This window comes from Enhydra lutris, unplaced genomic scaffold (assembly GCF_002288905.1).
Source record: "Enhydra lutris kenyoni isolate GAN:26980312 unplaced genomic scaffold, ASM228890v2 scaffoldscaffold12, whole genome shotgun sequence".
Lineage (NCBI taxonomy): Eukaryota > Metazoa > Chordata > Mammalia > Carnivora > Mustelidae > Enhydra > Enhydra lutris.
In genome coordinates this window covers 49,414,597-49,442,305 of record NW_019154096.1, presented here as the reverse complement: position 1 = coordinate 49,442,305, position 27,709 = coordinate 49,414,597, and the positions used below count along the sequence as shown (strand labels likewise).

Sequence of the window (27,709 nt, the reverse complement as noted above, 5' to 3'; positions counted from 1 at the left end):
TTCCATTCACAACTGGATTCCTCTAAGCTCCAAGAGAAGCTGGGGAATGGAATCCTGCGGCTCCAAACGGAATTGGGATTCTGTTACTAAGAAACATGGGGAAAATGGATATTGGGTGGGCAACCAGCAGTCTTTGCGACACTGCTTTTCCTTGTTACTAAGGTTAATTTTGGGTTGGGGAACCAGCACAGAATGGCTGGCATGGTCTTTGAATCATAACGCGTGGCAAGGGAGGCAGCTTTTGTGTAACTGATGGATTTCAATTCAAATCTAGTTTTGACACTTATTAACCAAGTGACCATGGGTCAGGCAAATTACCTTATTGGAACCTCAGTTTCTTCACCTGGAAAATGGGCTGAAAATAATATGGCTGCCTCACTGGTTTGAGTTAAACATTCATGAAAGTTGAGTAAGTGACAACAGTGAACAGTAGCTACACAGCAGATTCCTAAGAATATTTTGTTCTGAAGAACTTGAGATTCAGGGCCATTGCTCAAAGGGGTCCAATGAGAAGTCCTTGGGTTATGGCATAAGGAGTGGCCATTTTGGTTGACTAGGGAAGGAGGTTTCCCTCTTGCAAGAAGGTAGGCTTCTAGGTTCTGTCTGCAAAGCTACCTGATCCTAAAAAGCTGTAAATGTCCCCAGATAGTCTGCATTGGGCCCACTGTGTTGGGCTGAGACTGTCCTGAGCAGGTGGAAAGGAAAGCAGATTTTATAACTCTAGGGTGTTGACAAGGCTAAACCAGGTCCCTGGTACCCTGGAACTCTTTCTCCCTGCCTCTACCTGTGATGGCCTCTTGGCCTATCCCCTATCATTCGGTCTTCACACACTCTACCCTATGTGTATGAATATGTGGAGTCTCTCTGAACTGAGCAAAGCAAGGAACGAGTGCCTCAGGTGAAGGTTGTGGGGCCCTTGGTAGGTCACTTGATCTGTGTGATTCGTCTTCACCTATAAAATGGGCAGGTTGGCTTCGATGATTTAACAGCAAACAATGCTTGTTGAACACCTGTTGTGTGTTGGAGCCTGTGCCAGGGACTGGGGACACAGTGGAGGAAGAGATGGAGCCTGCCCCTGAGAGGCTGAAGGTCTGAGGGGACACACATAGGAAGGTGAGCAGGGAGGTGGGGCCTGCCAGCACCCTTTCCTGATGCAGGTGCTTCAGGAGCACATGGAACTCCCAGCAGCACAGGGGGAACTCGCAGGTGACAGAGCTGTTGTCTGCCTATCTGCAGTGAGGTGAGGCCAGTACTGGCCTGTGACTTGTGTAGTTCTTCAAATCACAGCTGGCTGTGCTTCAAGCCTTCACCACATCATCCAGTGGGCAGAAGCATGGACTGCAGAGCCCGGCTGTTGGGGTTCAGAACTTGGCTCTCTGCAATGTATTAGCTGTATGCCCTTGGGTTAAGGTATTTAACTTTTTTATCTATAAAATGTGCATGCCATTTGCATCTTCCTCATAAGACAGTTAAGAGAATTAAGATTAGGGCACCTGGGTGGCTCATTGGGTTAAGCCTTTGCCTTTGGCTCAGGTCATGACCTCAGGATCCTGGGATCGAGCCCCACATCGGACTCTCTGCTCAGCAGGGAGCCTGCTTCCTCCTCTCTCTCTCTCTGCCTGCCTCTCCGCCTACTTGTGATCTCTGTCAAATAAATAAATAAAATCTTTTAAAAAAAAGGTTCAACATCAAAAATAATATTTACTCTATTTATTTAAAAAAAAAAAAAAGGAGAGATAATTAAGATGAATTAAGAGTATCCTGCTGCAGAGCTCCATCTCTACCCTTTGTCCTGATAACTGAGGTCTTGACAACCAAGAAAAAAGTCTCTGTCTGGTCCTCAGTCCTGAGAGATTATGAAAGAACATCTTGAAGATGTAAGAAACAGGGATTTCTTCCCTATTCCTCATCCCTCTGTTCTTTAGATGACCTATATTCATCTTTCTGGCCTTTCCTGTTTACCAAGCCAACAAGAGGGTAAGGCAGCAGTCATGTTCAAGTTCTCCATTCTGCCTGGAACCCATCTGTGGGCCACCTGGTGCTGGAGGGATTGACTGCAGAGCTTACCCCTAGACCCAATGCCCACGGGCCAGAGCAGGGATTTTCAGAGGAACAGTCACCCTGCCTTCCACCTTCTGCAAAACTGTCAAATGGAGATGTAAAAACAGACACCACTTCCTCTAATCCAGCCCCACCTGCTGTATAAGGGAACTGGCTGGAATTGCCAGTATTGGGGGCTGGCTGACACCTCACCGAGGGAATGTTGGCTTCTGAGTCCCCTTTCCAGCCAAATCCCAGAGGTCCATGCTGTGGAACAGTGGGAGCGTTCAGAATTTGGACTCCTGACCCAGCACCAGAGACCTTACCCACAACTGACGGATGCCCGCTAAGAGTTGTAAGAAGTCTAGAAATATTCCTTCAGTTCAAAGTCGTCCAGATTCTCTTGGTTAGGAGGCAAGAAAGGGCTTTCACTCCCTAATATCCAGAGCTGGAAGGAGGACCATGCATTTGGATAGGACTCACAAGAGAAATACAGACTGGCCAGGGCCCCAGGCTTGTGAACAGTGAGGGAAGGTGCTGGAGAGGTAGACAGTGTTCAGGCAAAGTTCTCTGAAGAGGAGAGTAATCCTCAGAGCCCTAGCATTTTCTGAGCTGGGATGCCTTCATTGTGCACAGGAGGAAAAGGAGGGCTTATGGAGTCATTTGTGTTAGATCTCATTCTCCCAGACTCCTCAGAGATCCACATTACTGACTACCTTCTCAGAATCCTCTTCCTTGGCCTCCTGCTTATTTTGGTCTGCCTCTTATCTCGTCTTTCGAGTTACTTCAGTCTCCTGTGGCCCCTGAGCAGTCCTTCCCTCAGGTTCTGCCCTTGAGGCCAGGCTTTTGCTCTTCTCCCTGTCTCCCCCCTTCCCCATCCACTCATGCAGCTTCAACCCCAGGGGGGCCGACCCTGGTCAGTCCTAGGCCCTCACCTCTCCTGCAAGAACAGAGGTCCAAAGACACCCCACAGGTCCCACAAACTCAACATTTCCAGACTTCAGTTCATCATTTTCCTTACTCTTGATGGCTTTTATTATGGACAACCCATTTTTGACATCTCATAGTCCCCTCCTTCAAGTTCAGTGATTTTCAGTGTCTGAAAATTCCCTATCCTTCAGTCTCAAATTGAAGGCTTTCCAGGCCATATTTGTTAATTCACTCATTGAAATACTTTCTGAGTATATTAATATTCTCTATGCCAGAGTTGGCTCCAAGTGCTAGAGGTACCATGGTGAAAAAGACAAGCCTGGATCCTGCCTCTGAGGGACTTAAAATTGCATGGAGGGGACACAAATTAACATAAGTAATTGCAGAAACATAGCTATATTATTTCTACTAAAAAACAGTACAGGGCCGCGACAGTGCCTGATGGTGGGGGCGGGGGGGGAGCGGAGTGGAGAGAGTGGGAGGGAGAAGGTGTAGCTAACCTGATCTGGAGGCCAGAGAAGGACTGAACATGGAAAATAGGTGTGAGGTATAGCAGGATTGATCTCGTCTCCTCTTTCAGAATTCCAGGTCTGTAGTAGGCTGAGTAATGGTTCATCAAAGATGTCCATGTCCTTACCCCTATCATCCATGACTATGTCATGTCACACGGTGAAGGAGATTAAGGTTGTAGATGGTATTAGGGTTGTTGGTCTCCCTTAAAAAAGGGAGATTTTCCTGGATTATTTGGGTGGGTTCAATGTCCTTAAAGTGGAAGAGGGAGGAAATAAAAAAGAGAAAGAGAGAGAGAGAGAGGGAGAGAGAGATGTGATATCCTAAGCTGGGTCAAAGAGATCTTATGTGGCTGGGTTTGAGGTTTTTGGAAGGGGGGCATAAACTAAGTAATGTGGGTAGTCTCTAGAAGCTGAAAAAGGCAAGGAAATGCATTCTCTTCTAGAACCTCTAGAAAGGAACACAGCCCTGCTGACACCTTGATTTTAGCCCAGCGTGACTCCTGTTGGACATGTGAAATCCAGAGCAGTAAGAGAATAAATTTGTGTTATTTTAAGACGTATGTTTGTGGTAATTTTTTATGGCAGCTGTAAAAATTATAATTATAGGCCTGAGCCCTGATATTTCCATTCCTAAATCCACTTCATTTATTTCCACCTCTGCCTGAACCCGGTCTTTCCCTCATCTCTGCTCTCCAGATCCATCTTCTGGATCCTGCATTTTTGAGGACTCCAAGGGCCCATGGCTGTTTAGATCAGATATAGAGGCAGGCAGAGGCAGGAGAGCAAAAAGCAGGCAGGTGAGTACAAGGGTCGGTGGAGAGCTCTGCCTCTGGACTTAGGCCTGCTGGAACCTCAGGGAGCATTTATTCCCTGTGTGCATATGAGCAAGGGAGCAAGGCGCTTGGCATGTTTCTTCATCTCAAACATGAAGACATGATAGGTGCCACCTCAAAGGCCTAAAAGGCAGTAACTGTATCATGCATTTGTCACAGGAGATTATCCTTCGTGCCATCAGGAGACCAGGTCCAAGGAATTACAGAAAAATCACTGGAGGGTAATTAAGGGCAACGCTAAGCACCCAGGGCCAGGTGCCAGGGAAGGTGCTTCTTCCTCTTCCTGCCCCCTCCCTTTTCCTGCCCGGGTGGCGGCTCACGGAGAAAGCCCCAGGGGATGGGGAGATAGCTGTGCCAGCTGTGCTCAGATACACCCCCGCCCCAGGTCACAGAGGTCCGGCAGCTCCACCTCCTCCCTCCCTCTCCCCCACCCCTCTTCGCCTTGGGCTGCCCTTTGGCGGCCAGTCAGGCCGGTTTCGCCTGGAGTGGGACGCACGTGGCGCGAAGCCCCCTTGGCAGTGCGGGGAGCCAGCCGGCGGCTCGGCCCGGGTGGGGTGGGGGTTCTCACTTCCCCTCCCCAACCGCCACGGGTGCAGGTGCCGCGGGCAGTGCCCCGCAGGCGGGGCCGGTCCTGTGGACACGCCCCCGCGGCCGGTCCTCGCAGCGGGTCAGGAGGAAGCGCCAGAGCCGCGGCTGGTGCTGCGCGGAGCCCGGCGCCGCTGCCGCCCCGCGCCCCGGGACGCCGCCGGGCCCGGCCCCGCGCACGCAGCGAGCGGGGCAGGTGAGCTGCGCCCGGCGCCATGGCAGCCTCAGGTGCGTAGGCGGGCCCGGGCCCCCTCCCGAGCCTCCCCGCTGGCGCGCCCTCTCGCCCACCGCGGCGGCCCGGGCCGGCCGCTCCCTGCTCTGCGTCTTCCGCGCGGGATCTGTGCGCTTTTGCTTTTTCCCTCGTTCCCGCTTCCCGGGCGCAAACCTCCCGCCCCAGCTTTCCCATGTGCCCCTTCCCAGCCTGTGGCGCGATTCTCTCCTGCCCCCGCCGCGCCTCCCCTGTCCCCCGTCTTCTAAGCCTCCTTTCCTCTCTCCGACTGGCTCAAGTTGCTTCTGAGAGTCGTTTCCCCTGTTCCTCCAACTCCGTGACCTGGGGTCCCGTGGAAACAAGGCGGAGAGCCCACTTGCCCATTTCTGGGAAATGCCTCTCTTAGGGCCCAATTGGACCAATAGGGGGCGCTCAGGCAGTCAGGAGGGCGGCCCTTGGGCCACCTTCTAAGCCCCCTTCCTACTACCCGTCCTGGGCTTTGCTTTTTCATCTAGAATTTCCATAGAAATCTAGGAACACCGTTCCGTTAGCTTTAGTTCTCTTATGTCTTTTGCAGAATTTTGGGGAATGGGGAAAAGTGAAGTCCGCTGGGTAATCTACCCATCGAAAGGTGCCAGGAGTCTCTTTTGATTCGTCTTGGGTTCTTCTCTGGTTCATGGGTTGTACACTTGCCAAAGTTACTCACTCTCTGAGATCCAGGACAAACCATGTGATAATGATGATAACAGAGACAACTGAGGACCACTTACTATGCACTAGGATAGTTATCCTAGTGCATAGTAAGTGCACTAGGATCCTCAGTCCCAGGATCCTTGGGATCATGACTTGAGCTGTGTTCTCAGTGGTGACTGGGACAGCCTGGTCTCTGCTCGCAGGGAGTTAGTTTAGAGTCCTGTGCAAGAAGGCAATGAGTAAACAGGGAATTGCTAGGTGAGAAGATGAGGGTTACTGTATTTGCAAGTGGGGTTGCTTGTATTTTCCTCACCCATTTTATGATGTTTTAGTAGAGATAACACGTATAAACAGGATGTAAACCTCTTGAAAACTAAAATCTAGTCAGCTGGGAGAAGATACTGTGCTTGAAGGATGTGGACAGATGCTAGAATGAAGAGCCAGTTGTTCCCATATCCCCTGAGGTCTACCTCATGGTGCTTTGGAAGCTGGGGCAGGGTCGGGGTGGGTGGGTTTTGGGGATTGTTGGGGGTGAGAGGTATGGGGTGGGGGGTAGAGAAGGTCAATGGTAAGAGTTCTATTAGATTTGGTAATACAGGCTCCTTCTTTATTTTATTTTATTATTTATTTATTTATTTGACATAGAGAGAGAGATCACAAGTAGGCAGAGGCAGGCAGAGAGAGAGGGGGAAGCAGGCTCCCTGCCGAGCAGAGAGCATGATGTGGGGCTCGATCCCAGGACCCTGAGATCATGACCTGCAGGCTCCTTCTTTAAAGGGAGTGGGAAAATGGCTAGCTTTAGCCTTGTGGCTCTCCAGGAGGGGCTCCGGAGGTTAGGAGAAGCTGTATTGTGGTAACATTAGGCTCCAGAGTCCACACGTTCCATTCAAAAGCTGAAATAGAGTTATGTAGAGGAAGTTCATTCATTCAATAATTATTTATTGTGTGCCTACCGTTTCTAGGCACTGTTCTAGGTATCAGGTGTATATTCAACAGTCAGAACAGACATAAGCCTCTTACCCAGGGAGCTTATGGAATGTGGGGGAAGGCAGGCAATATGCTTGATAAGGAAATTCATGATACGTTAAGTGCGTTGGGAAAACAGTAGAGGGGGTGGAGGGGATAGAGGAGGTTGGGTTTAAATTTTATCTTTTTATTTTTTTAAAAGATTTTATTTATTTTTATGAGAGAGAGAGAGCAAGCAAGCACAAGTGGAGGGGAGGGGCAGAGTGGGAAGCAGGCTTCCTGCTGAGCAGGGAGCCCAATGTGGGACTCAGTCCCAGGATCCTTGGGATCATGACTTGAGCTGAAGGCAGACACTTAATAGACTGAGCCACCCATGTGGCCTGGGTTTATAATTTTAAAGGAGGTGACCAGATTAGGCCTCATGGAGAAAGGGCCATTTGAGTGAAGATCTGAAAGGTCATGTGGGGGAACAGTGCTCCATTCAGAGGAACAGTAAATGGGTGTATATGGTGTATTTAAGGAACAAGGAGCAGGTGGTGGAATAAGTAGGTGATTGGGGGGAGGTAGGAGATGAGGTCGGTGAAGCTCCCACCTCTTTGCATGGCTGAGAACAGGCCCTGGGCTGTTAAGTGCAAGAAACAGCAAAATGGAAAAGCCTTTGGCTAGAGGAAACAGAGAAAACCACCTTTGTCTAGTGTCCTGTGTGCATGACTCCAGTAGGGCATGGTGGAAGGGGCTAGAAGAGTGTGCTCCTATTCAGATGGGGACTCTAGCTCAGTGGCCAGACCTGGGGCTATTTATAGGCTCTGTAGTGGCTTCTGCTGATGTCGGTAATGGTTAGGGCTGTCAAACCCTGCTGCTCTCAGCATGCACTGCGGTGAGACACCACTTCAGGTCCTACAAGTGGGAGTTGGGCCTCTGAAGTCCCTGGGGCTCTCTGAGGTCTGGAGGTTCAAGGACTCATGGTGGCAGTGAGAGTACCTCTTGACAAGATACGATAGGGTGCGGAGTCACCTGGGCCATTCATTCATGTGATCTTCAGCTCCTCGTCTTTCTCCTCTCTCTTCCCACTCCTCCTCCTTTCCCTTATTTAAACCGTTTTATTCAGATATAATTCACATACCATACACTTTTCCCATTTAAAGAATACAATTAAAAAAAAATTAAAAAAAAAACCCAAATAACAGAAAGTGTACAATTCAGTGTTTGTTTGTTTTTAGTATCTTCACAGGGGCAAACATCACTATGGTCCATTTTAGAACATTTTCATCACCTCAGAAAGAAACTCATTTTGAGAAATGAGTGAAGAGGGGTACACACTTAAAAAAGAGAGAGAAACTTTCTTTGCTTTGGCTATCACCCTCTTGTTCCCTCCTCCTGCTACATCTGTGTCTAGATTTCCCGACTCAGGACTTCCATATGAATGCGATCACACAGTCTGTGGTCTTCTGTGTTTTCTTTCATATAACATAGCGTTTCCAAGGTTCATCCGAGTTGTAGCATGTGTCAGCACTTCATTTCTTTTTAAGGCTGAATCGTGTGGTCTTCAAATTTCCTTCTGCTGAAGGGTAAGCATTTGGATTTTACTTTTTCGAAAGACATCTTTGCTTATTGAAATCAAGGAGAATCTTGGCTCCTTGTTTTTGAAAGAGCGTGGGAAGCAAGATAAAATGAAATGGAATGAGCCTACCCTGGCTCCTGATGGCATCTTTTGCATTTACACATGGGAGAGAGGAGACAAAGAAGTCATAAATGACTTCCCCAAGTGACTGAGTCTGTGGCTGGGTGAAGACCAGAATCCTTTCCTCCGTTTGTCAGCCTTCAGATCCTTGAAGAAAGCTTGCATACCTTTTCTTGCCCTTTTTTTAAAAAATTGAAGGTACATTTAATTTTTTGTGATAGTAACTCCCATCTGATTCTTGAGTTCCCTCAGTACTCCCATCAAGTCTTTAAACTTGAAAGCTTCAGAGTCTGGAAGCTCCTTCTGTGAGTCATTACCAGACCCCTCCCCATCCTGATTACCTTCCCTAGCTCACAACCCTTTTCAGTAGGGTGCTCAGGAAAGATGACTGGGGAACCGGAGTCACTTGAAAACTAAAGAAATGGTCTGGGCTGGGTAGTTTGAAAAGCTGCCTGCCACTTCCCCCCTCTTCTTTTCTCAGGTGGATTCTGAATCTTTCTAAGGAAGCTCTTTTTCAGTCACTGTCTTTCTTAACCACTGCTGTCACTCCCTGTTGCCGCAAGCCTCCCTCTCCCGCCTCCCACCCCACTCCACCCATGCCCGCTGCTACCCACATTGCTTTCTCCTATAGCTCAGGCTGTTCTTAAAGCTCTTCAAGGACAAAGACCCATCCTCATTTCTGTTTAGGATTTATGGACACCTCTTGGTTCATGGATTTCATTTCTCTCTTTTTTGTAAAAGATTTTATTCATTTATTTTTTTGAGAAAACAGGGTGACAGCATGAGCAGGGGGGAGAGGGAGAAGCAGACTCCCTGCTGAGCTGGGACCCAGACTCGGGGCTCAATCTCAGGATCCTGGGATCATGACCTGAGCAGAAGGCAGAGGCTTAATGGACTGAGCCACCCAGGCACCCACATGGATTTCATTTTTCTTTTTCTTTCTTCTTTTTTTTTTTAACATTTTAAAAATTTATATTCAGTTAATTAACATATAACGTATTATTGGTTTCAGAGGTACAGGTCTGTGATTCTTCAGTCTTATATAACACCCAGTGCTCATTACATCACATGTCCTCCTCAATGTCTATCACCCAGTTATCCCATCCTCCATCCCCCTCCCCTCCAGCAACCCTCAGTTTGTTTCCTATGATTAAGAGTCTCTTATGGTTTGTCTCCCTCTCCGGTTTTGTCTTGTTTTATTTTTTTCTCTCTTCCCCTATGATCCTCTGTTTTGTTTCTTAAATTCCACGTATCCGTGAGATCAGAGATTTCATTTTTCTTAATAAACAAACAAACTGGGAGAATTGATTTGGCACGTGTGAGGAAATGACCTATGGATACAGGTAGGGATTTATCCTTCACGAAAGGGGTGTCCCCGCACAAGAGAGAGTTGCTGACAAAGTGTTTGGTCCTGTGATGTTATTTAGCATATCATGGAGGAACTTTAACTTCCACTTTGGAACTTTTTTTAGAATTTCCCCAGCTTTCAGTTTCAGCAGTGAAGCAAAATTCAAGAAGGTGATAGATTTCCTTGTCCTCATTTACACTGAGGCAAAATTTGCTTAGACTTAGTATACTGGTCTCAAGTCACGCCACAAGTGGGTGACCAAGTAGCTTGTCATATTAATGAGTCTGAGGCACTAACCACTTTGTTTTCAAGTACTTTTGCTTTAAGGAGTGTGTGTGTGTGGGGGGGTCAAGTGTCAAATTTAACACCAGAACCCCAGGAATGAGACATTTTCCATGTTTTCCATACAGAATAGGTTAACCCCATAAGTGTTTTTGAATTTAAATTGTATTTTAAAATTTTTATTTTAGAAGTTTTAGATTTATTGGAAAACTGAAGATGTTAGAGTTCTCATATATCCCACAGCCAGTTTCCCTCATTATTAATATTTTCACTCCCTTTGATGACTAGAGGTCTTTGACGCCCAGCAGATACTGCGTTGTGCTGGTAACAGAGGAACAGGTCGTGTTGAGGCAGGATTCAGGGTGAAATGAATACTCACTCCCACCCTGATCCCAGAACTTGTCATTTGAAATTGTTGGTTGACTTTGCTTTGGGTCACTGTCTCCTCATATGGCATCTATCATGGCTACATGTCAGGGCATTCTAAAGTTGCTACTTGCTTTTCCTGCTAAGTCAGTCATTGTTCCAAGATCTGAGTTGCTTTCTTAAGAGTACTTATTATGGTCTCGGAAATACTCTTCTCTCTTCCTTATTTCTCTACCATCCACTGAAAACCTCAGCAGTGGCTTCATCACTAATGTGTGGGACCACAGCCTGCCTTCCCCAAGATCTTATTCTCCTTCCAAACCATTTGTAAAAAATTGTTGACATGATTTTGCTAGTATATTTGTCAGTATAGGTGGTGGGTGTTGGTGGCTACTGCTTTTTACTTTTGCATTTTAAAAAAATATTTATTTATTTATTTGACAAGAGATCACAAGTAGGCAGAGAGGCAGGCAGAGAGAGAGGGGGAGGTAGGCTCCCCACTGAGCAGAGAGTCCGACAAGGGGCTTGATCGCAGGACTCTGAGATCATGACCTGAGCCGAAGGCAGAGGCTTTAACCCACTGAGCCACCCAGGCACCCCTATTTGTATGATTCTTGACCGAATCTCTGATGGAAAGGCAGCAGGTGGACTGGTGGGAGGACTGGACAAGGGACCAGGGGACACCCTGAGGTTCAGTCCTGGCTTCGTGACTAGTTTGCTGGGTGTGAGTTTAAGCGAGTCCCTTCATCTTCCCTGATGAAACGTTTCTTTTATCTGTAAATGAGGAGTTTGGGCCAGGTGATCCCCCAAAGCTCTTTTTAATTCACTGCTTCTCTAAGGCTTTGGACTCTGTTTCTGGCATTTATGTCTTATGAGAGGAAGAAAGCCTATGTCCATGGTGAGGGACACCCTACTGATGGAATTTTTTTTTTAAGATTTTATTTATTTATTTATTTGAGAGAGCATGAGGTGGGGAGGGTCAGAGGGAGAAGTAGACTCCCTGCAGAGCAGGGAGCCCCATGCGGGACTCGATTCTGGGACTTCAGGATCATGACCTGAGCCAAAGGCAGTCGCTTAATCGACCTGAGGCACCCAGGCGCCCCCCCCCCCCACTGCCAATGGTATTATGTATATCAAAGCATTAAATCACCCACAGCTGCTGTTTACGTTCATGCCTTGTTTCTATTAATGCGAGGAGGAGGACACCAGCTACCAATTATTGAAAGCTTACCACATGTCAAGTGCTGTGCTTAGCACTTTATATGAAATATCTAATTTAATTCTCACAAATCACTGATAAATATTGCCATTATATTTCTATTTCCAGGATGAGTCAACTGAGGTTTAGACTATTAAAGTAACATGCCTAAGGTGACAAAGCTAACAATTCACAGAGCCAGGATGCCAACTCTGGCCACCTGATTCTGTACCTGTGCTTCTAACCACTGTATTTGGGAAAGAGCCAGGTTCTGGGGCCAAACTGTCTGAGTTCAAATTCTGACTCTGTCGGGGCACCTGGGTGGCTCAGTGGGTTAGGCCTCTCTGCCTTCGGCTCAGGTCATGGTCTCAGGGTCCTGGGATCAAGCCCTGCATGAGGCTCTCTGCTCAGCAGGGAGCCCCCTTCTCCCCCTCTCTCCCTGCCTGCCTCTCTGCCTACTTGTGTTCTCTCTCTGTCAAATAAATAAATAAAATCTTAAAAAAAAAAAAAAATTCTGACTCTGTCACCACGGGTAAAATATGTAAGCTGCCACACCTTTGTTTTCTCGTCTTTAAAAGGGGGGCTACTGGGGCACCTGGGTGGCTCAGTCGTTAAGTGTCTGCCTTCGGCTCAGGTCATGATCCCAGGATTCTGGGATCGAGCCCCGCATCGGGCTCCCGGCTTGGTGGGAAGCCTGCTTCTCCCTCTCTCACTCCCCCTGCTTGTGTTCCCTCTCTCGCTGTGTCTCTCTGTCAAATAAATAAATACAATATTAAAAAAAAAAAAAAAAAAAGGGGGGGGGCTACTGGTATTCTCTACCTTGTAAGGTTGCTGCGACGATTAAAGGAGTTTACTAGGCAATGTGCTTGGAAGGGCGTTTGGAACACAGGAACCCCTACATAAAGTGCTCGCTCTTGGTGTCGTCATCGTTGTCATCATCATTGCCGTCATCATCATCTTACCTGGCATCAGCTGTGGGGGGAAGAGCATGGCAGCAGAAGCGACAGCTTATGGAAAGTTCTAGAAATGGCATGGCGTCTCGGGGCAGAGACCGGGGCCTGTCTAGGTCCGGTTGGAACGCAGCCCGGAAGTAGGGGGAGAGGTATGACGGCTCCGGTAGGGACAGACTATGAAAGATGGTGGGGCCAGGACCCCGTCTGCATGCTTTATCGCGCAGGTCGTGGGAGCCCTAGAAAGAACAGGTGTGTCACCGTGCTTCTCCGCCTCGTTCTCACTCAGGGGCGGTTGGAAGATGCGACATTCTCATCGTGTACAGCCCGGATGCCGAGGAATGGTGCCAGTACCTCCAGGACCTCTTTCTGTCCAGCCGGCAGGTGCGCAGCCAGAAGATGCTGACTTACAGGCTGAGTCCCGACGCCTCCTTCTCGGCCAAGGACCTGAACTTCTTCCTCGGCGCCCGCTGCGTTGTGGTGCTCCTGTCCGCCGAGCTGGCGCAGTGCTTCTGCCAGCCGGCCCTGCTGCCCCTGCTGCAGAGAGCCTTCCACCCACCCCACCGCGTGGTGCGGCTGCTGTGCGGGGTGCAGGACAGCGAGGAGTTCCTGGACTACTTTCCCGACTGGGCGCACTGGCAGGAGCTCACCTGCGACGACGAGCCTGAGACCTACGTGGCAGCGGTGAAGAAGGCCATTTCCGAAGGTAAGGCTGTCTTCTCAAGGAAAGCTAACCAAGCCTTTAAAAAAAAAAAAAAAAAAAAAAGCTCATCCAGGCCCCAGGCATTTCAGGTGAGACAGCTTTCCTGCCTGTATGGCGCTTCCAATTTATCATCAGGGACCTTAAGACTGTTGCGGAAAACGTGTCACCTTGGACAACATGTTTAGAGAGAAATACCCTTCTTCTCTATTTCCCACTAGCCGAGCTTCTGTCTTTTGTCCTGTTTCTCCTTTTAAAGTGGGAAGGTTCTGGTCCCCTTCGCCAGGGCTCATGACTTCATTGGCCCCAGAAGTGTGACCTACACTCTGAAGAACAGTAGCGGAAGGCGTGTTCTGGGATGGAGGCATGTCACAACTCTTCTTCCTCTTTTGCTTTCTATTTTTGCCTCACTGTGGGCTGTGAGTGGGCTCTGTGTTTATCTCTGTTCCCTTGCTCTTTGAGGTCTTACATACCTGATGCCAGCCAAGAAGCCTGGACAGTTATGGGTTGATTTAACGGGGCTCAGTTATCTCTGCTGGGACTCATCTGCCCCATCTCCTCTGATGGGCTGAATCAAGAATTCACTAATTTCCAGTGACCTGAAAAAGCTGATGTAGCTTCCTCGGTACTTTTATCCAGCAATAGGCTGCTCTAAACCAATAAATAGGGCCAGATTTCTTAGCCTAGTGGGATCCTGGCTAATTTGTGATATAAATGACAAGCATTAATATAAAAGATGTCTCACCTGGATAAGAAATTCTTCTAGGGTTTGCTTTTCTTTACTTCAGAGGACCACAGTGATAGAAAACGCACATAATCCAGTCCTACATGATTGTTCCTCGTCGCCTTGAGGGAGTTTTGATTTGCCTAAACTTACAAAGAACTGAAGCACAAGTAGCTATTTCTGCAGATGGGCTTCTGTCCCTGCTATGGTCCCTTACGATCTCGTGGACAGGTCACTGTGACCCACCAGCCTGTCATTCAGGGCTCCGTGGATTTATTGTTCCTGTGCTCTCTTCTCATGCTGCATGACCTAACAGATTGCTCTTTAAAATATTCCAGTGGTGTTATTTAAAAAAAAAAAAAACATGATAGGAAGGATTCTTTTAATATCGTTTCAAAGAGCCTAATGTTTAGATGCATGGATAAATCGATCACCTATAATCATTTAGTATTTACTAAGGACTCTGGCTCTGAATGCTCTGAGCCTTCAACTTCAAATGTTTCCGAAAGAATAAAGTGTTCCACAGTGTTTCTGTTCTGGGAACAAATAACCTGTCATCAGAAAGAGATTATTTTAATGGGAGATTAAAATAAGCTTCTCGGTGGAAACTCTGCAGTTCAGCATCAGTGGATAGGTAGGGACAGATGGAGTTCTAGGAAAGAGAAGGAAGAGCGGTGGCTTATGGCTCCCATAGAGCTTTCTCACGTAGTGTTAGACTTGTGGACTTTGGGATCTGAGGGGTCTGTGTGTGCCAGGATGGCTTGCTTTTCAGGTATACATAGCCATGGCCCTTGGTCGGCCCCATAATGTGGTGCTGTATCTCTGGTTTTTACACCGGGCAAGCTTCCTTAACAAACTCCAGACTCAAGAGTCTGGCAGTATGCCAGAGAGAGTATTGAGCAGGGATAGGGACACTCCATGGCGCTAACTAGGTGCCCAGTATTGGGCAAGTCACTTACCCTCTCTGGGTTTCCATTTCCTTCCCTGTAAGAGGCCAGAATGAGACTCGATCTGAGATACTTTCCAGGGTTGATAACCGATGATTCCTCAAGGCCAGAGAGTCTCGAACATTTCTGAAGCATCACCTTCTCATCACCATTTCATACATGCTTTGACTCCCAGGAAGCTTAGGGTTAAAACAACGTTTAAGAACAGTACTATCCCAAACTAGGTTTCTGATATGATTATGCCCTTAGTTATATTCTCTATAACTTGTGACAACTTATTCTGATACTTCTCTGGTACACATGAGGTTTTCCTAAGGTACCTCAAAATAAAAGCAAAAAATTAAATTTTCATATACCCCACTACAACAAGATGCCCTTCTCTCATAGAATTAAATACATAAATACATGAGACTTGTATCTTCGACTTTCTGTGTTAAGAAAGAAAATCCCAGTAGGAAATGTAATGGGAAATTGATAATGGGGTTGAATTAATAGTAGGGACAGTAATTATGGAGTTACTGATTGTAGGATTGTTGAAAGTTATAGGGAGACAAATTTCTGGAAACCTTTCTAATGGAGCGTGCAAAGGTGGAACAGATTGCCCTTGGAGGTGGTGAGTTCCACATCCCTGGGAGTATGTGAGTGGAGACTGTCGATGTGCCCTAAAGGGATTCAGCTTTGGAGTCATGGGTGGGCCATGTGACCTTCACAGCCTCTTGACCACAAAATTCCCTTACATGAAATTCCTCTTTTTCAGCAAGAACACATTTCTTCTTCTTCTTCTTTTTTAAAATTTTTTAAATTTTTAAAAAAGATTTTATTTATTTATTTGACAGAGAGATATCACAAGTAGGCAGAGAGACAGGCAGAGAGAGAGGGAGAAGCAGGCTCCCCGCTGAGCTGAGAGCCCGATGCGGGGCTCGATCCCAGGACCCTGAGATCATGACCTGATCCTAAGGCAGAGGCTTAACTGCTGAACCACCAAGGCGCCCCTCTTTTTTTTTTTTTTTTAAAGATTTTATTTATTTATTGGGGGGGAGGCACAGAGAGAGGAGAATGAATCCCAAGCAGATTCCGCACTGAGCACAGAGCCTAGCACGGGGCTCGATCCCACGAACCTGAGATCATGATCTGAGCTAAAATCAACAGTCAAACACTTAACAGACTGAGCCACCCAGCCAGGCGCCCTGGAAACACATTTATATTGTAAATCTTATCTTCCTCCTGCACCAGGTCTCCCTGGGGGTTCTAATTGAAGAAATAGTGGTCATGTTTCTCCTATGACCTCAGCAGAATGTAAATGTAAAAAAAGACCTCAAGTTATAATCCATGTAATCCTTAAAAATGGTGAAGCTCCCAGCATATTTGTGTGTGTGTGTGTGTGTATATATATATTTTCTTAACACTGAAGTACCTTTTGGGAAAACATGACTACTCATTAAGATATTCACTGAGACTATTTGAAATTTAGGCTAAGTTTTAGAATATTTAAAACTTAAAGATCAAAACTTTAGAGAGCAGAGCTGATAATAAGATAATTATTCCAGAAACTTAGAGTAAATGGGGTTATAGGTAGTCAATTATACTTCTTTTGCTGCTGCATTATCTAAACAAGTGATTCTCAAATTTTCCTGTGTTCAGGAGGACCTGGGGATTTTGTCAGTATGCACATTCTAACTTGGTAGGTCTGGGTGGGGCCCAAGAGTTAGTATTTCTTTCTTCTTCTTTTTTTTTTTTTTAAAGTTTTTATTTATTTTAGAGAGAGAATGTGAGAGAGAGATCACGAGCAGGGTGGAGGGGCAGAGAGAGTAGCAGACTCCCTGCTAAACATGGAGCCTGACGCAGGACTTGATCCCAGGACCCTGGGATTGTGACCTGAGCTGAAGGCAGATGCTTAACCAACTGAACCACCCAGGCACCCAAGATTCCACATTTCTAACAAGTTCCCAGATGATGCTGATGCTGCTGGTCAAGGGTCCACTGAGTATGTGAGCAAGGGTCTAAGCCCCTCTTCCTTTGCCAGGTCGGTGGTCATGTCCCTCTGTAGTGCATGGACCATTTTCTCCAATCTCCACTTTTCTGGAAGTAGAGGCACCATCACATCCAGGGGACTGCTTGATACCTGTCAGTTTAGGTATAAAATTAGGCCACTGTTTGGTGCTTAGGCCAACAGACGTCAGAGCCAAGTTCCTGAGTTCTCTTCCTCTGCCCCTACTCACAGATTCGATGTGTGAGCTCTGGCAACTTCTAGTCTCAGTTTTCCAGATGTAAGTGGTCCTGACATTAGAGGAAGGTTATACTTCCATCACGATCCTTACTGCTTTTTCGTTTGATAGGCCTGCTGATCATAATTACCATTCCACTAAAAAGTGTTTTCGAGGTTTTATTTTATTTCCCACCCCCTCTCCAAATTTGTCAGCTACCTTAAAATTGAGCAGATGTTTTAATTAGAGTCTTTAGTGTGTTGGAGCAGGCAGTTTGCTTCCTAGGATCTTCATCTGTAAAATGATGGGGTTGGACCACATGATTTGGAAGGTTTCTTCCAGCCCCCAGCACTGTAATATATCATTATAAGTTTTCCAAGAAGATGGCAAATTACTCAGAACACTGGAATTGATTCTGTTTAGTTGCAAAATGTCTGCAGTGATATATACCCAGTGCACAGAACACTGTACTATTGTTCTGGATTTTTTTTTAAATTTGTTGGGTGATTATTTTAAAATAAGGAAGTGAGAAAAACCCAGGTACAGCATAGAAATTATTTCCTCTTTTTAGTGGAGCTGTATTCTTTGCTGCAAATCTCCCTGGAATACAAAAATAGTTAGTCTGTGTGGGAAAGGACTTGTTAGGTGGTGCTGAGTTTGGTTTCCAAAGTTCTCATCATTGTGTGTGTGTGTGTGTGTGTGTGTGTGTGTAGGGGGAAGGGAAGCAGTAAACCTTATTCTTCTAATATTATTCAGTATTATACTGGAGATCTCATCTGCTTCTTTATATGCATTGTTTTCCCTCTGCCTCCCCTGTCCCCCCTCATGCTTGTACTTCAGCAGTTCCAGGTGGTACCCAGAATTATAGTGTATTTTGCCTTTTGTTCCCCTGGGGAACATTTAGAGGCATATGTGCATATCTGGCCTTCCTTTGTTGATATGAATGTTCTAATCTGAATATTCTACTGGAGTTTAGAAGAAAGATACTTAAAATTGCTTTCAGCTCATCATATGGATTTAAAAATCTTTTCCTAAATATAAAAAGGAACATTTTTTCTGAAATGAAGTAAACACATGTTCATCATAATGTTTAAAAAATTTTTTAAAAATACCTATAGATTATTCTTCAATTTTCCCCTTTTACAAATAATGTTGCAACATATCTTCCTGCAGCTTTGTGCCTAAATCTTTGTGGATCTATGGATTTCCCTGCTCTTCTCTCTGTAGACTCCTGGAGACAGTGCGGCATCACTGCTCTGGATGTCTTCCCACCCGTCTCCCTATGACCTGAATCCGTGGTCCCTCTTACTACAGGTTTTTGTTGTTGTGCTTTAATTTTTTTTCTTTCCCTTTATGCCTGATTAAGTCCATTATTTACATGTACAGTTTTTCTCGTAGAGATATACATGTGGAGAAATGCTTTTTTGACAGTTATTATTAGGAGTAACGCAGAGGGCACTTTATGTGCATTTATTCCCCTCCTCTCCCCCGCCACGACCCTGCGTGGGTGGATAGTTTTATTGCCATTTCTCAGACGAGAAAACTAAGGTTCAGAGAGTGTAAATGACTTGCACAAAGATGGGAACAGCTCTCTTTGGAACCAAGGGCCTTCGGACTCTAGAATGCTCTCCATGTTGCCTTGCTTTCTCCTAAGTCTCCTTTCAAAGAGGGATGAAGAAAGCTCATGGAAGAAGCAGTATCAGGGATGAGGAAGCTTCCCCGAGTTCTCTAGACCACTTTGTTTCAAGGGCCGGTGAGTGGGCTCCTGCCCCAGACGTACTGAACCAGACTCTCACGGGGGTTAGTCCCAGGAAGGTGAATTTCCACAAGCCTTGCCCGTTGCTTCTGAGGCACAGCCGTGTTCTGGGGCCTCTGCTCTTTGCCTGGTGCCCTGTCCCTTGGCACTTCTGCTTAGAGGAGCAGGCAGCAGCTCAGGTGCTGTGGGCTGTGATGAGGCGGGTCACGGGGCAGAGGTCCCAGGGGCTTGGAGCTTGGCCACACGCATGACTCGGTTCCACGTCACAGGGAGCAGCCGTCAGAGAGGGGGGGAGGGTCAGACCCTTGTAGCAAAGGGGAAGTCACTGCGCCCTCCCTGCTCTCCTTCGTGCGGTGGCCATACTGATGGTAAGTCATTCACTTCTGGGGCTTCTGTGGTTCCCTGCAGAAGCTGAGGGGAGAATCTGACCTTTGGCCTCTTGAACCCGACTAATTTTGTTCTGCTGCTCTCCTGCCTCAAGGCTGTGGGTGTTTGGATCTGCTCTTTCTCTGCTGTGGCTTAACCACTCTGCAGTGGGCTCCTGAAGCCTCCCTAAATGTCCCCCTGCAAGGAGACTTTCTTCAGTACCCTCATTGCCTTTCTGCAATAATCTTTGACTTGGGGAAGAAGGTGCCCGGCTGGCTAGCTGACTGACATCCACCCTGCTGTTCACTAAAAAGCCACAGCGTGTCCCAGGGTCTTTTGGGTTTCCCTTGCCAGGTGCCCTGCCTGCCCTGTAGAATAAGGTAAGTTCACCCTGGGAGCTGTGCCTGAAACAATTAACAAGGGCGAGTCGACGTGGGGGCCCATGGAACTTTCCCCCCGGAGGCCTTTGAGGTCCCCACGATTATGAATTTTCCCACAGAGCCGTGAGCCCCAGGTGGCGCGGTACAATTGGCCGCCCCTGCAGCTTCATCAGCGGCCCAGAGGAGGCTGCCTCCTCCCAGTTCATTAGCTTTCCTGTGGCCCCTGGAGGAAGGTATCTGCAAGTCCCTTTGTCAGCTGTGGTTGGTTGGTTGGTGAGATGCAGTGAAGAGGGAGTGATGAATGTTCAAGTTTCCTCTTCTGGGAGAATATCCTTCACACCTGTCTTTGTCTCGATTTTTCTATCACACGCTGGGATGGAAATACTAGATATAGGAATTTCTCTGGTTACTTTTTTACCCTGTTATTTCGGTATGTTTTTGCATCTTGCTTCTTCTGGGACTATTGGTGGTAGAGAATACAGAACTCAGGAGGAACCTGACACAGGTTTTACTCTTTTCTATAGACATTCTTTCATTTGGTCCATGCAGTTTCCCTGTAAGGAAGACCTTATTTTTATGCCCATTTTAAAGATGAGGAAAACAAGGCCTAGGCAGGTTCAGTGACTTGTCCAAAGTCATGCAGCTGCTTGTCCATAAAAGGTCAGGACAAGGACCTCCTGCTATCCAGTCCAAGGCCTACTCATGACCGTATCTATATACCACAACCAGCTTTTCATCTGATATATATTCCCTGGGCATCTACTATTTCCAACGTCCTGTGCTGGGATAGAGCAGGGAAAAGACAGATGTAGTCACTGCTGTAATGGGGGCTACGTTCTAGAGCAGTGCTGTCCAAAAAAGGTACAATGTGAGCCACATGTGGAATTTAAGGTTTTCTTGTAGCTGCAGAAAAAGAAAAAAGTAAAAAGAAATTTTAATAATATGGCTTACTTTTTTTTTTCTTTTTTAAAGATTTTATTTATTTATTTGACAGAGAGAGAGATCACAAGTAGGCAGAGAGGCAGGCAGAGAGAGAGAAACAGGCTCCCCACCGAGCAGAGAGCCTGATGCGGGGCTCAATCCCAGGACCCTGAGACCATGACCTGAGCCAAAGGCAGAGGCTTAACCCACTGAGCCACCCAGGTGCCCCTAATATGGCTTACTTAAGCCAATATATCTAAAATACTGTCATTTCAACATATAATCAATATGAATAGTATCAATGAGATATTTTACATCTTTTTTTTTTAATACCAAGTCTTTGAAATCTGGTACGTAGTTTACACTTCGAGAACACACTGCAAATGTTCAACAGCCAGCTGTGGCCAGTGGCTACCATACTGGACAGTGTAGATCAAGAAGGGTGCTCACTTTTTGGAGAATTGGAACCCTATCAGTTAAAATTTAATACATTAAATGTCATAGATGTTAACAATATGCCTATCCTGGTTTTTTCATTCATTCATGTATTTGGTCAATAAGTCATTTAGAAAGTTTTGAATGAACATCTGTCTGCCAGGTGCTGGCCTATATATAATACCTCTTTATCTTTTTATTTCCTTTCTTCCCTTTCTATATTTTGTTAGCTGTTTAGCTGTATTCCCAGGCTCTAGAAGTTCAGTGTCAGTTGAGACAGCATTAGCTTTGATTAACAACAGATTTCTGTCCTTGAAATGACCAGGTTATCATCCAGACCAGTGAGACTGAGCTCCTGGCTACCTAAGTGAAGACAATTAAACCAGGGTGTTTGTAGATACATAATTTTAAAGTTATATTTATACCAATATATGCATAGAGAGCTTCTTTTCTTGGAAGGATACACAAGAAATTTTTTAAAAGAAGATTTTATTTATTTATTTATTTGATAGAGAGAGAGAGAGAGATCATAAGCAGGCAGAGAGTGGGGGAAACAGGCTTCCCGCTGAGCAGAGAGCCCGACGCGGGGCTTGAACCCAGGACCCCGAGATCACGACCTGAGCCGAAGGCAGAGGCTTAACCCACTGAGCCACCCAGGTGCCCCAAGAAATTTTTTTTTTTAAAGACCTTTTATTTATTTATTTATTTGACAGAGAGTTCACAAGTAGGCAGAGAGGCAGGCAGAGAGAAAGGAGGAAGCAGGCTCTCAGCAGGGAGCCTGAAGTGGGGCTCGATCCCAGGATCCTGAGATCATGACCTGAGCTGAAGGCAGAGGCTTAACCCGCTGAGCCACCGAGGCGCCCCAAGAAATTTTTGATAGTAGTTGCTTTTGGGTGGATGGAAGGCTTTTTGTCTTAGACATTTCTCTGCTGTTTCCCTTTTTCTACTATGTTCATGTTTTACTTTCAGTTAGGAATTTTAAGAGAGAAATGATGGAGTCGTGGGGAATTCCAGGATCCAGAGGAAGGAGTTGGGTTTGTACCCAGCTAATCCAAGTAGGTTGAATTCAGGTTAAATTCGTTTATACGAACTCCTTGGCCTTTTTCTCAGCCTCATGGGACTTATCTTCTGGGTAAGGGGGAGAGATAGGGCATTGGTTTGTTTACTGTTGTGATACCTGCACCTTCACTCACTCCATATGGGCTAAAGCCTGCTGCTTATCATTGAGTCATATTTTTACACTTGTCAAATCAAATCTGGATTGATGTCCTCTTAGGGTGCTACATACTGTCTTTATGACGAGAAGTAAGAAAACATGGGTGTATATTTCATAGACTCTGACACTAACTGCTTTTGCCTCCTTGGGCACGTCACTTGAACGAGTCACCATGTATCCGTTCTTATCCTTTTCAAAAAGCTGGGAGGTATGTGCTATGGTGAGCGCTGTGAATTGTGTAAGACTGATGAATCACAGACCTGTACCCCTGAAACAAATAATACATTGTATGTTAATTAAAAAAAAAAACTCTCAGGGTAATAGAAATGCTCTATACCTTGATTGCAGTGGTAGTTCCATGACTATGTACCTTTGTTAAAACTCAATACCAAAAGTATGAATTTTACTGTGTGTAAATTATACCTTAATAAACCTGACTTGGAAAAAAATTAAAAATAAAATAAAAATAAATAAATAAAAAGCTGGGGCGAATGCAGGTTAATATCTGAGACTTTTACAGCCAATGAAATCCATGTGGTTCTACTGTGTGTGTTTGAACATGGCTTACTTTGCATTGCTGGGTCTTAATCTGATAGTTTTCAAAATTCCATCAAGGTGTAGTGTTTTATTTCAGCGAACAAGTTCTCCTTCACTATAAAATTTTAAGCAGAACCTTAAATGACATCATAATAGCTTTCAGTTTATGGATGTTACCCTAAGTTGAGTCTTAGGAGAATATAACATGATGCTGTGGGAATGAAAAAATGCATGTATTTAATATTTTACACATAATGCTTATTATGGTCCACGTGTGGATTTATGAATGTGGCTATATAGGAAAATAATGGGGCAGGGGGGAAATGGAGGCAAATATGCGTGACAAAATAGGTCTGTTAATTTCCCTATTATTACAGGATGTTTTGACAGCTTTTCAATTTAGTTTCCACTGCCATTCACATGACTGAGAGTGTGTCTGAGATGGCCAAGGAAATAGGATGATTTATGCTATACAGGACTCTATCTGCCCATTGGAGAAATTACTAGAACCACGGTAGGCTTGTCATATGGACTTTTGAGAGGAAGACTTCCTGTTTTAGCCATTTTGCTATAGTTTAGGCAAATGGTGGTTGATTGGTTTTCCAAGACACCCAAGAAATGAGCAAAATCTAATTGATAAAATCGCCTTTTCTGTGGGGAAAAAACACTTGGAAGCTATTTTAGTTTCACTGTGTTTATGTTTTTAAAGAAAACACTGGTCTCTACTGCTGATGTCTTATGCATGACAAATAGAATATCAGTTCCCTATCACTCAGTTCATAGGGGTTGGATGGATGTACGCATGCATGGGTGCTTTCATGGATGGTTGTCCATTTTCCTTACTCTTGGTAGGGAAACTTACTTACTTTTTTTTTTAAGATTTTGTTTATTTATTTGACAGACAGAGATCACAAGTAGGCAGAGAGGCAGGCAGAGAGAGAGAGCGGGAAGCAGGCTCCCCGCTGAGCAGAGAGCCCGATGTGGGGCTCGATCCCAGGACCCTGAGATCATGACCTGAGCCAAAGGCAGAGGCTTTAACCCACTGAGCCACCCAGGCGCCCCATCTTACTTACTTTTGAATGCTTCTGTTAGAGAGGAAGCTATCCCTCTCATGAGTATCCTTCTTAGGCGCCTGTGCTGCTGGTGTCATTTGGATCATCAACCATTTCCCTAGAGCAGGTTTGTCTTGCGTCATGTAGTAGGGATGTAGCTAAAGAGAAACTTGAAGCTGATTCAAAGCAAGACAGGGTTGATATAGTACATCTTTTTTACTGGGTCCATACGTAAAAACAGACCACGTATGACATCCTGTTCCCCAAAAGAATCAGTACGCTGTTACAGAAACTAACAATCAGAATTGTTTGCTCCGTGAGGGGTATGGGTGTGTCCCTCCACAGCAGAGATTAAATTGGATGTGTCCTCTTTAAAGGAGATTATTAAAGTGAAGATATCTGAAGTTCAAAAGAGACCTCTAGATTTGGCTTAGTCATTTTGGAAATTCCTTAGTATTTTTTCTTCTGGGTTTATGCCTTCTGCATATGTGTATCTTCCCTATCGCTCTTACAAGGCTAGACTCATACCAGCTTCTTATTTAAAAGAATGCTGGGTGAACATACATATTTTGTCTGCCAAGTTACCAGTTTCACAAACAGCCTGCTGGCTCTCTCTCGAACATCTGATAACACAGGAAGTAGAGGGGAGGCTGATGATGAAATGAAAGTGCTCTAATTTTAAAAGTGGACTAAATAAGTTTCCTTTTACATGTACAGCTAATGTCTGAGGCCATAATTGTAGTTAAAGCTTACAGAAAGACACCTATCAAAGCTAGCAGACAGAAGAATATTCATGCTAGCTGCTGACCCCCCCCCCTTTTTTGAGCATATAAAATGTGGGGAAACATTTCTCTTGCAGGATACGGATTTAGCATTCCTGACGAATGCATTCCGTAGCATTCCTGTTATGGAACAGATTCCCCCTTTCATTTTCTAGAACTTTGTGAATATCATTTCTCAAAGCATTTCTCTGTGTCGCCAGAGGTCTCCGGCTGTAATTGTGAAGTGTTTCTGTGTTAGAAGTTTTTCAGGAAAAATGTTAATACTGAAAGAATTGTACACTCATTTGGCCTCCTAAATGTTTATTTTTGTTTTGTATTCACTTGGAAATCAGAGTCCCAGGGTTTATAGAAAACCTTCATTCAGCATCGTTTCACCCCAGGCCCTTTTATGGTCTAGGGTGTTCATGTGGTTATAACTTGTCCATACTCTGGAAACAAGAGTCTCTGATGGGAGAATAGGGACAGAGAGCCTCTGAGTTCACAGGATCAAAATATAGAATATTAACATTAGAAAAGGAAACTTTGGGATGATCTGGCCCATTCCCTTTTCTTTAAAATGAATGAAGAGGGGCACCTGGGTGGCTCAGTGGGTTAAGCCACTGCCTTCGGCTCAGGTCATGATCTCAGGGTCCTGGGATTGAGTCCCGCATCGGACTCTCTGCTCAGCAGGGAGCCTGCTTCCCTCCCTCTTTCTCTGCCTGCCTCTCTGCTTACTTGTGATCTCTGTATGTCAAATAAATAAATAAAATCTTTAAAAAAAAATAAAATAAAATGAATGAAGAGGGACCCAGAGGAATTCGAGGACTTACTAATGTTACACAGTTACTGGCAGAAATGAGAATTTATGTTTATATTTAACATATTTATTGAGTTTATGAAGTGGTTGTCATGGGGGTTGCACTCTGCAAGGTCCTGAGAAGATGTGTTGAAAAAGTCAACTTGTTTCCTGCCCTCGCAAAGATTATGTGTCTAGGAGAGGGCCATTAAACCACCGTTTGTCCCATTAATTACCTAATGCCAGGTATGTCCAGTGTTATGAGGCAGAAGTCTGATAGCTCCTTTTGAATAATAAGGGGACCTGAGATATCCTAAGTGCTTCTTTGATAGTTCCTCAATGCATCCATTATGGAAAGAATGAGTTTCCTGAGCGTCCACCTTGGAAAAGAGAAGAAAGGGTGTGTCTTCCAATGATGGCAGAAGTTAAGCAGTTGGTAGGACACTCGGGTGGCTCAGTCAGTTAAGCTTTTTTATTTCATTTCAGATCATGATCTCAGGGTCCTGAGACTGAGCCTTGCATCGGGCTCTGCACTGGGTGTGGGACATGCTTAAGATTCTCTCTCCCTCTCCATCGGCTCCTACCCACCCTTCTCTCTCTTCCTGTCTCTAAAAAATAATAATAAAAAAAAAAGCTATGCATATGGTTGCCTAATGATAACACAGAGCCCAGTTAACATGGCTTTCAGGCAGGTTAGTCATTTTTCTCAGAGTAATGGTCAGACTGTCTAAAATTCTACAGTAGCTTTATTCAAGCACTCCTTTTTAAAATGAGCGTTTTGTTTCTTAAATTTGAAGACAGCAGTGATGTTAGGTGTTCTACTTCATCTAAATGTGTGTTGGTTGGAAGGGTGGGCTAAAGATAAGTTGGAAATTAGTAAGGATCAATATAAAATTCAGTACAGGGTCCAAGAAAATAATTGAACAGTAGTGTAAAACAGAGCGAAGGAATAAATATTTTAAGAGTAGCATTTGTAAGAAGATGTAGTGGTTTTAGTTGGAGGCGAACCAAACGTGGTCGACAGAGCAACGTCACCTTCCAAAAACAGTAAATGCCACAAGAAGGTTTATGAACAGAAGGACTAGGGTCAGAGAAGAGGCTGTTCATCTATCCTGTGTTAGTCAGCTTCCCTGGAGACGTGTTTACTGTTTTAATGGGAGGCACATACAGATATTCATCCATCCATCCATCCATTACTGTCCCCCCTCAGGAGAGTGGGGGTACCCAGTGCCTGGCAGTGCTGCTCATGTATCAGGCCCTCAGGAAAGTGTGAAATGACTGAACGGAGTGAAGGAGAGAATTTCAAACTCTGTCACATGATAAACCTTTAAAGGAAATAAGTTGTGGAGAAAAGAAGTTTCACTGGAGCCATGGAAACTGCCTTCCGAGTTTTGAAGGCCTGTCCCGTGGGAGGCAGAGGGGTGAGACTTTTCTGTTTCCGTGGTGGGAAGGGGCAAGGAGCCACCGAGGAAAGTTGCAGTGATGGCAATGACACGAGTTTAGTTCATAATCCGAAGACAGGTGATGTTGGGAAAAGGTCAAAGTGGATATTCTTTTTTTTTTTTTTTAAGATTTTATTTATTTATCTGATGGATAGAGATCACAAGTAGGCAGAGAGGCAGGCAGAGAGAGAGGAGGGGAAGCAGGCTCCCTGCTGAGCAGAGAGCCCAATACGGGGCTCGATCCCAGGACCCTGAGATCATGACCTGAGCCGAAGGCAGAGGCTTTAACCCACTGAGCCACCCAGGTGCCCCCAAAGTGGATATTCTTTTTTTTTTTTTAATAATTTTTTTAATAAACATATAATGTATTATTAGCCCCAGGGGTACAGGTCTGTGAATCACCAGGTTTACACATTTCACAGCACTCACCATAGCACATACCCTCCCCAATGTCCATAGCCCCACCACCCTCTCCCTACTCCCCTCTCCGCCGGCAACCCATAGTTTGTTTTGTGAGATTAAGAGTCTCTTATGGTTTGTCTCTCTCCCGATCCCATCTTGTTTCATTTATTATTTTCCTATCCCCCAAACCCCCCACATTGCATCTCCACTTTCTCAATCAGGGAGATCATATGGTAGTTGTCTTTCTCTGATTGACTTATTTCACTAAGCATAATACCCTCTAGTTCCATCCACATCGCTGCAAATGGCAAGATTTCATTTCTTTTGATGGCTGCATAGTATTCCATTGTATATATATACCACCTGTTCTTTATGCATCCATCTGTTGATGGACATCTAGGTTTTTTCCATAGTTTGGCTATTGTGGACATTGCTGCTATAAACATTCGGGTGCACGTGCCCCTTCGGATCACTACAA

General features: G+C 45.4%; 1 protein-coding gene across 2 annotated transcripts in view; it reads left to right on the top strand.

Moving 5' to 3' along the window:
- Window positions 1-5,043: 5,043 nt before the first annotated feature.
- The window catches only part of LOC111144693 (phosphoinositide-3-kinase adaptor protein 1), a 119,326-nt gene continuing 96,660 nt past the window's right edge, over window positions 5,044-27,709 (top strand). Inside the window, exons 1-2 of one of the 2 annotated variants that reach the window (XM_022499114.1) lie at window positions 5,044-5,128; window positions 12,882-13,298. In XM_022499114.1, coding sequence (XP_022354822.1) covers window positions 5,116-5,128; window positions 12,882-13,298 — 430 coding nt within the window. In that variant the 5' untranslated portion in view covers window positions 5,044-5,115. The remainder of the gene's footprint in view (window positions 5,129-12,881; window positions 13,299-27,709) is intronic. The other variant, XM_022499113.1, reaches the window with a different exon arrangement.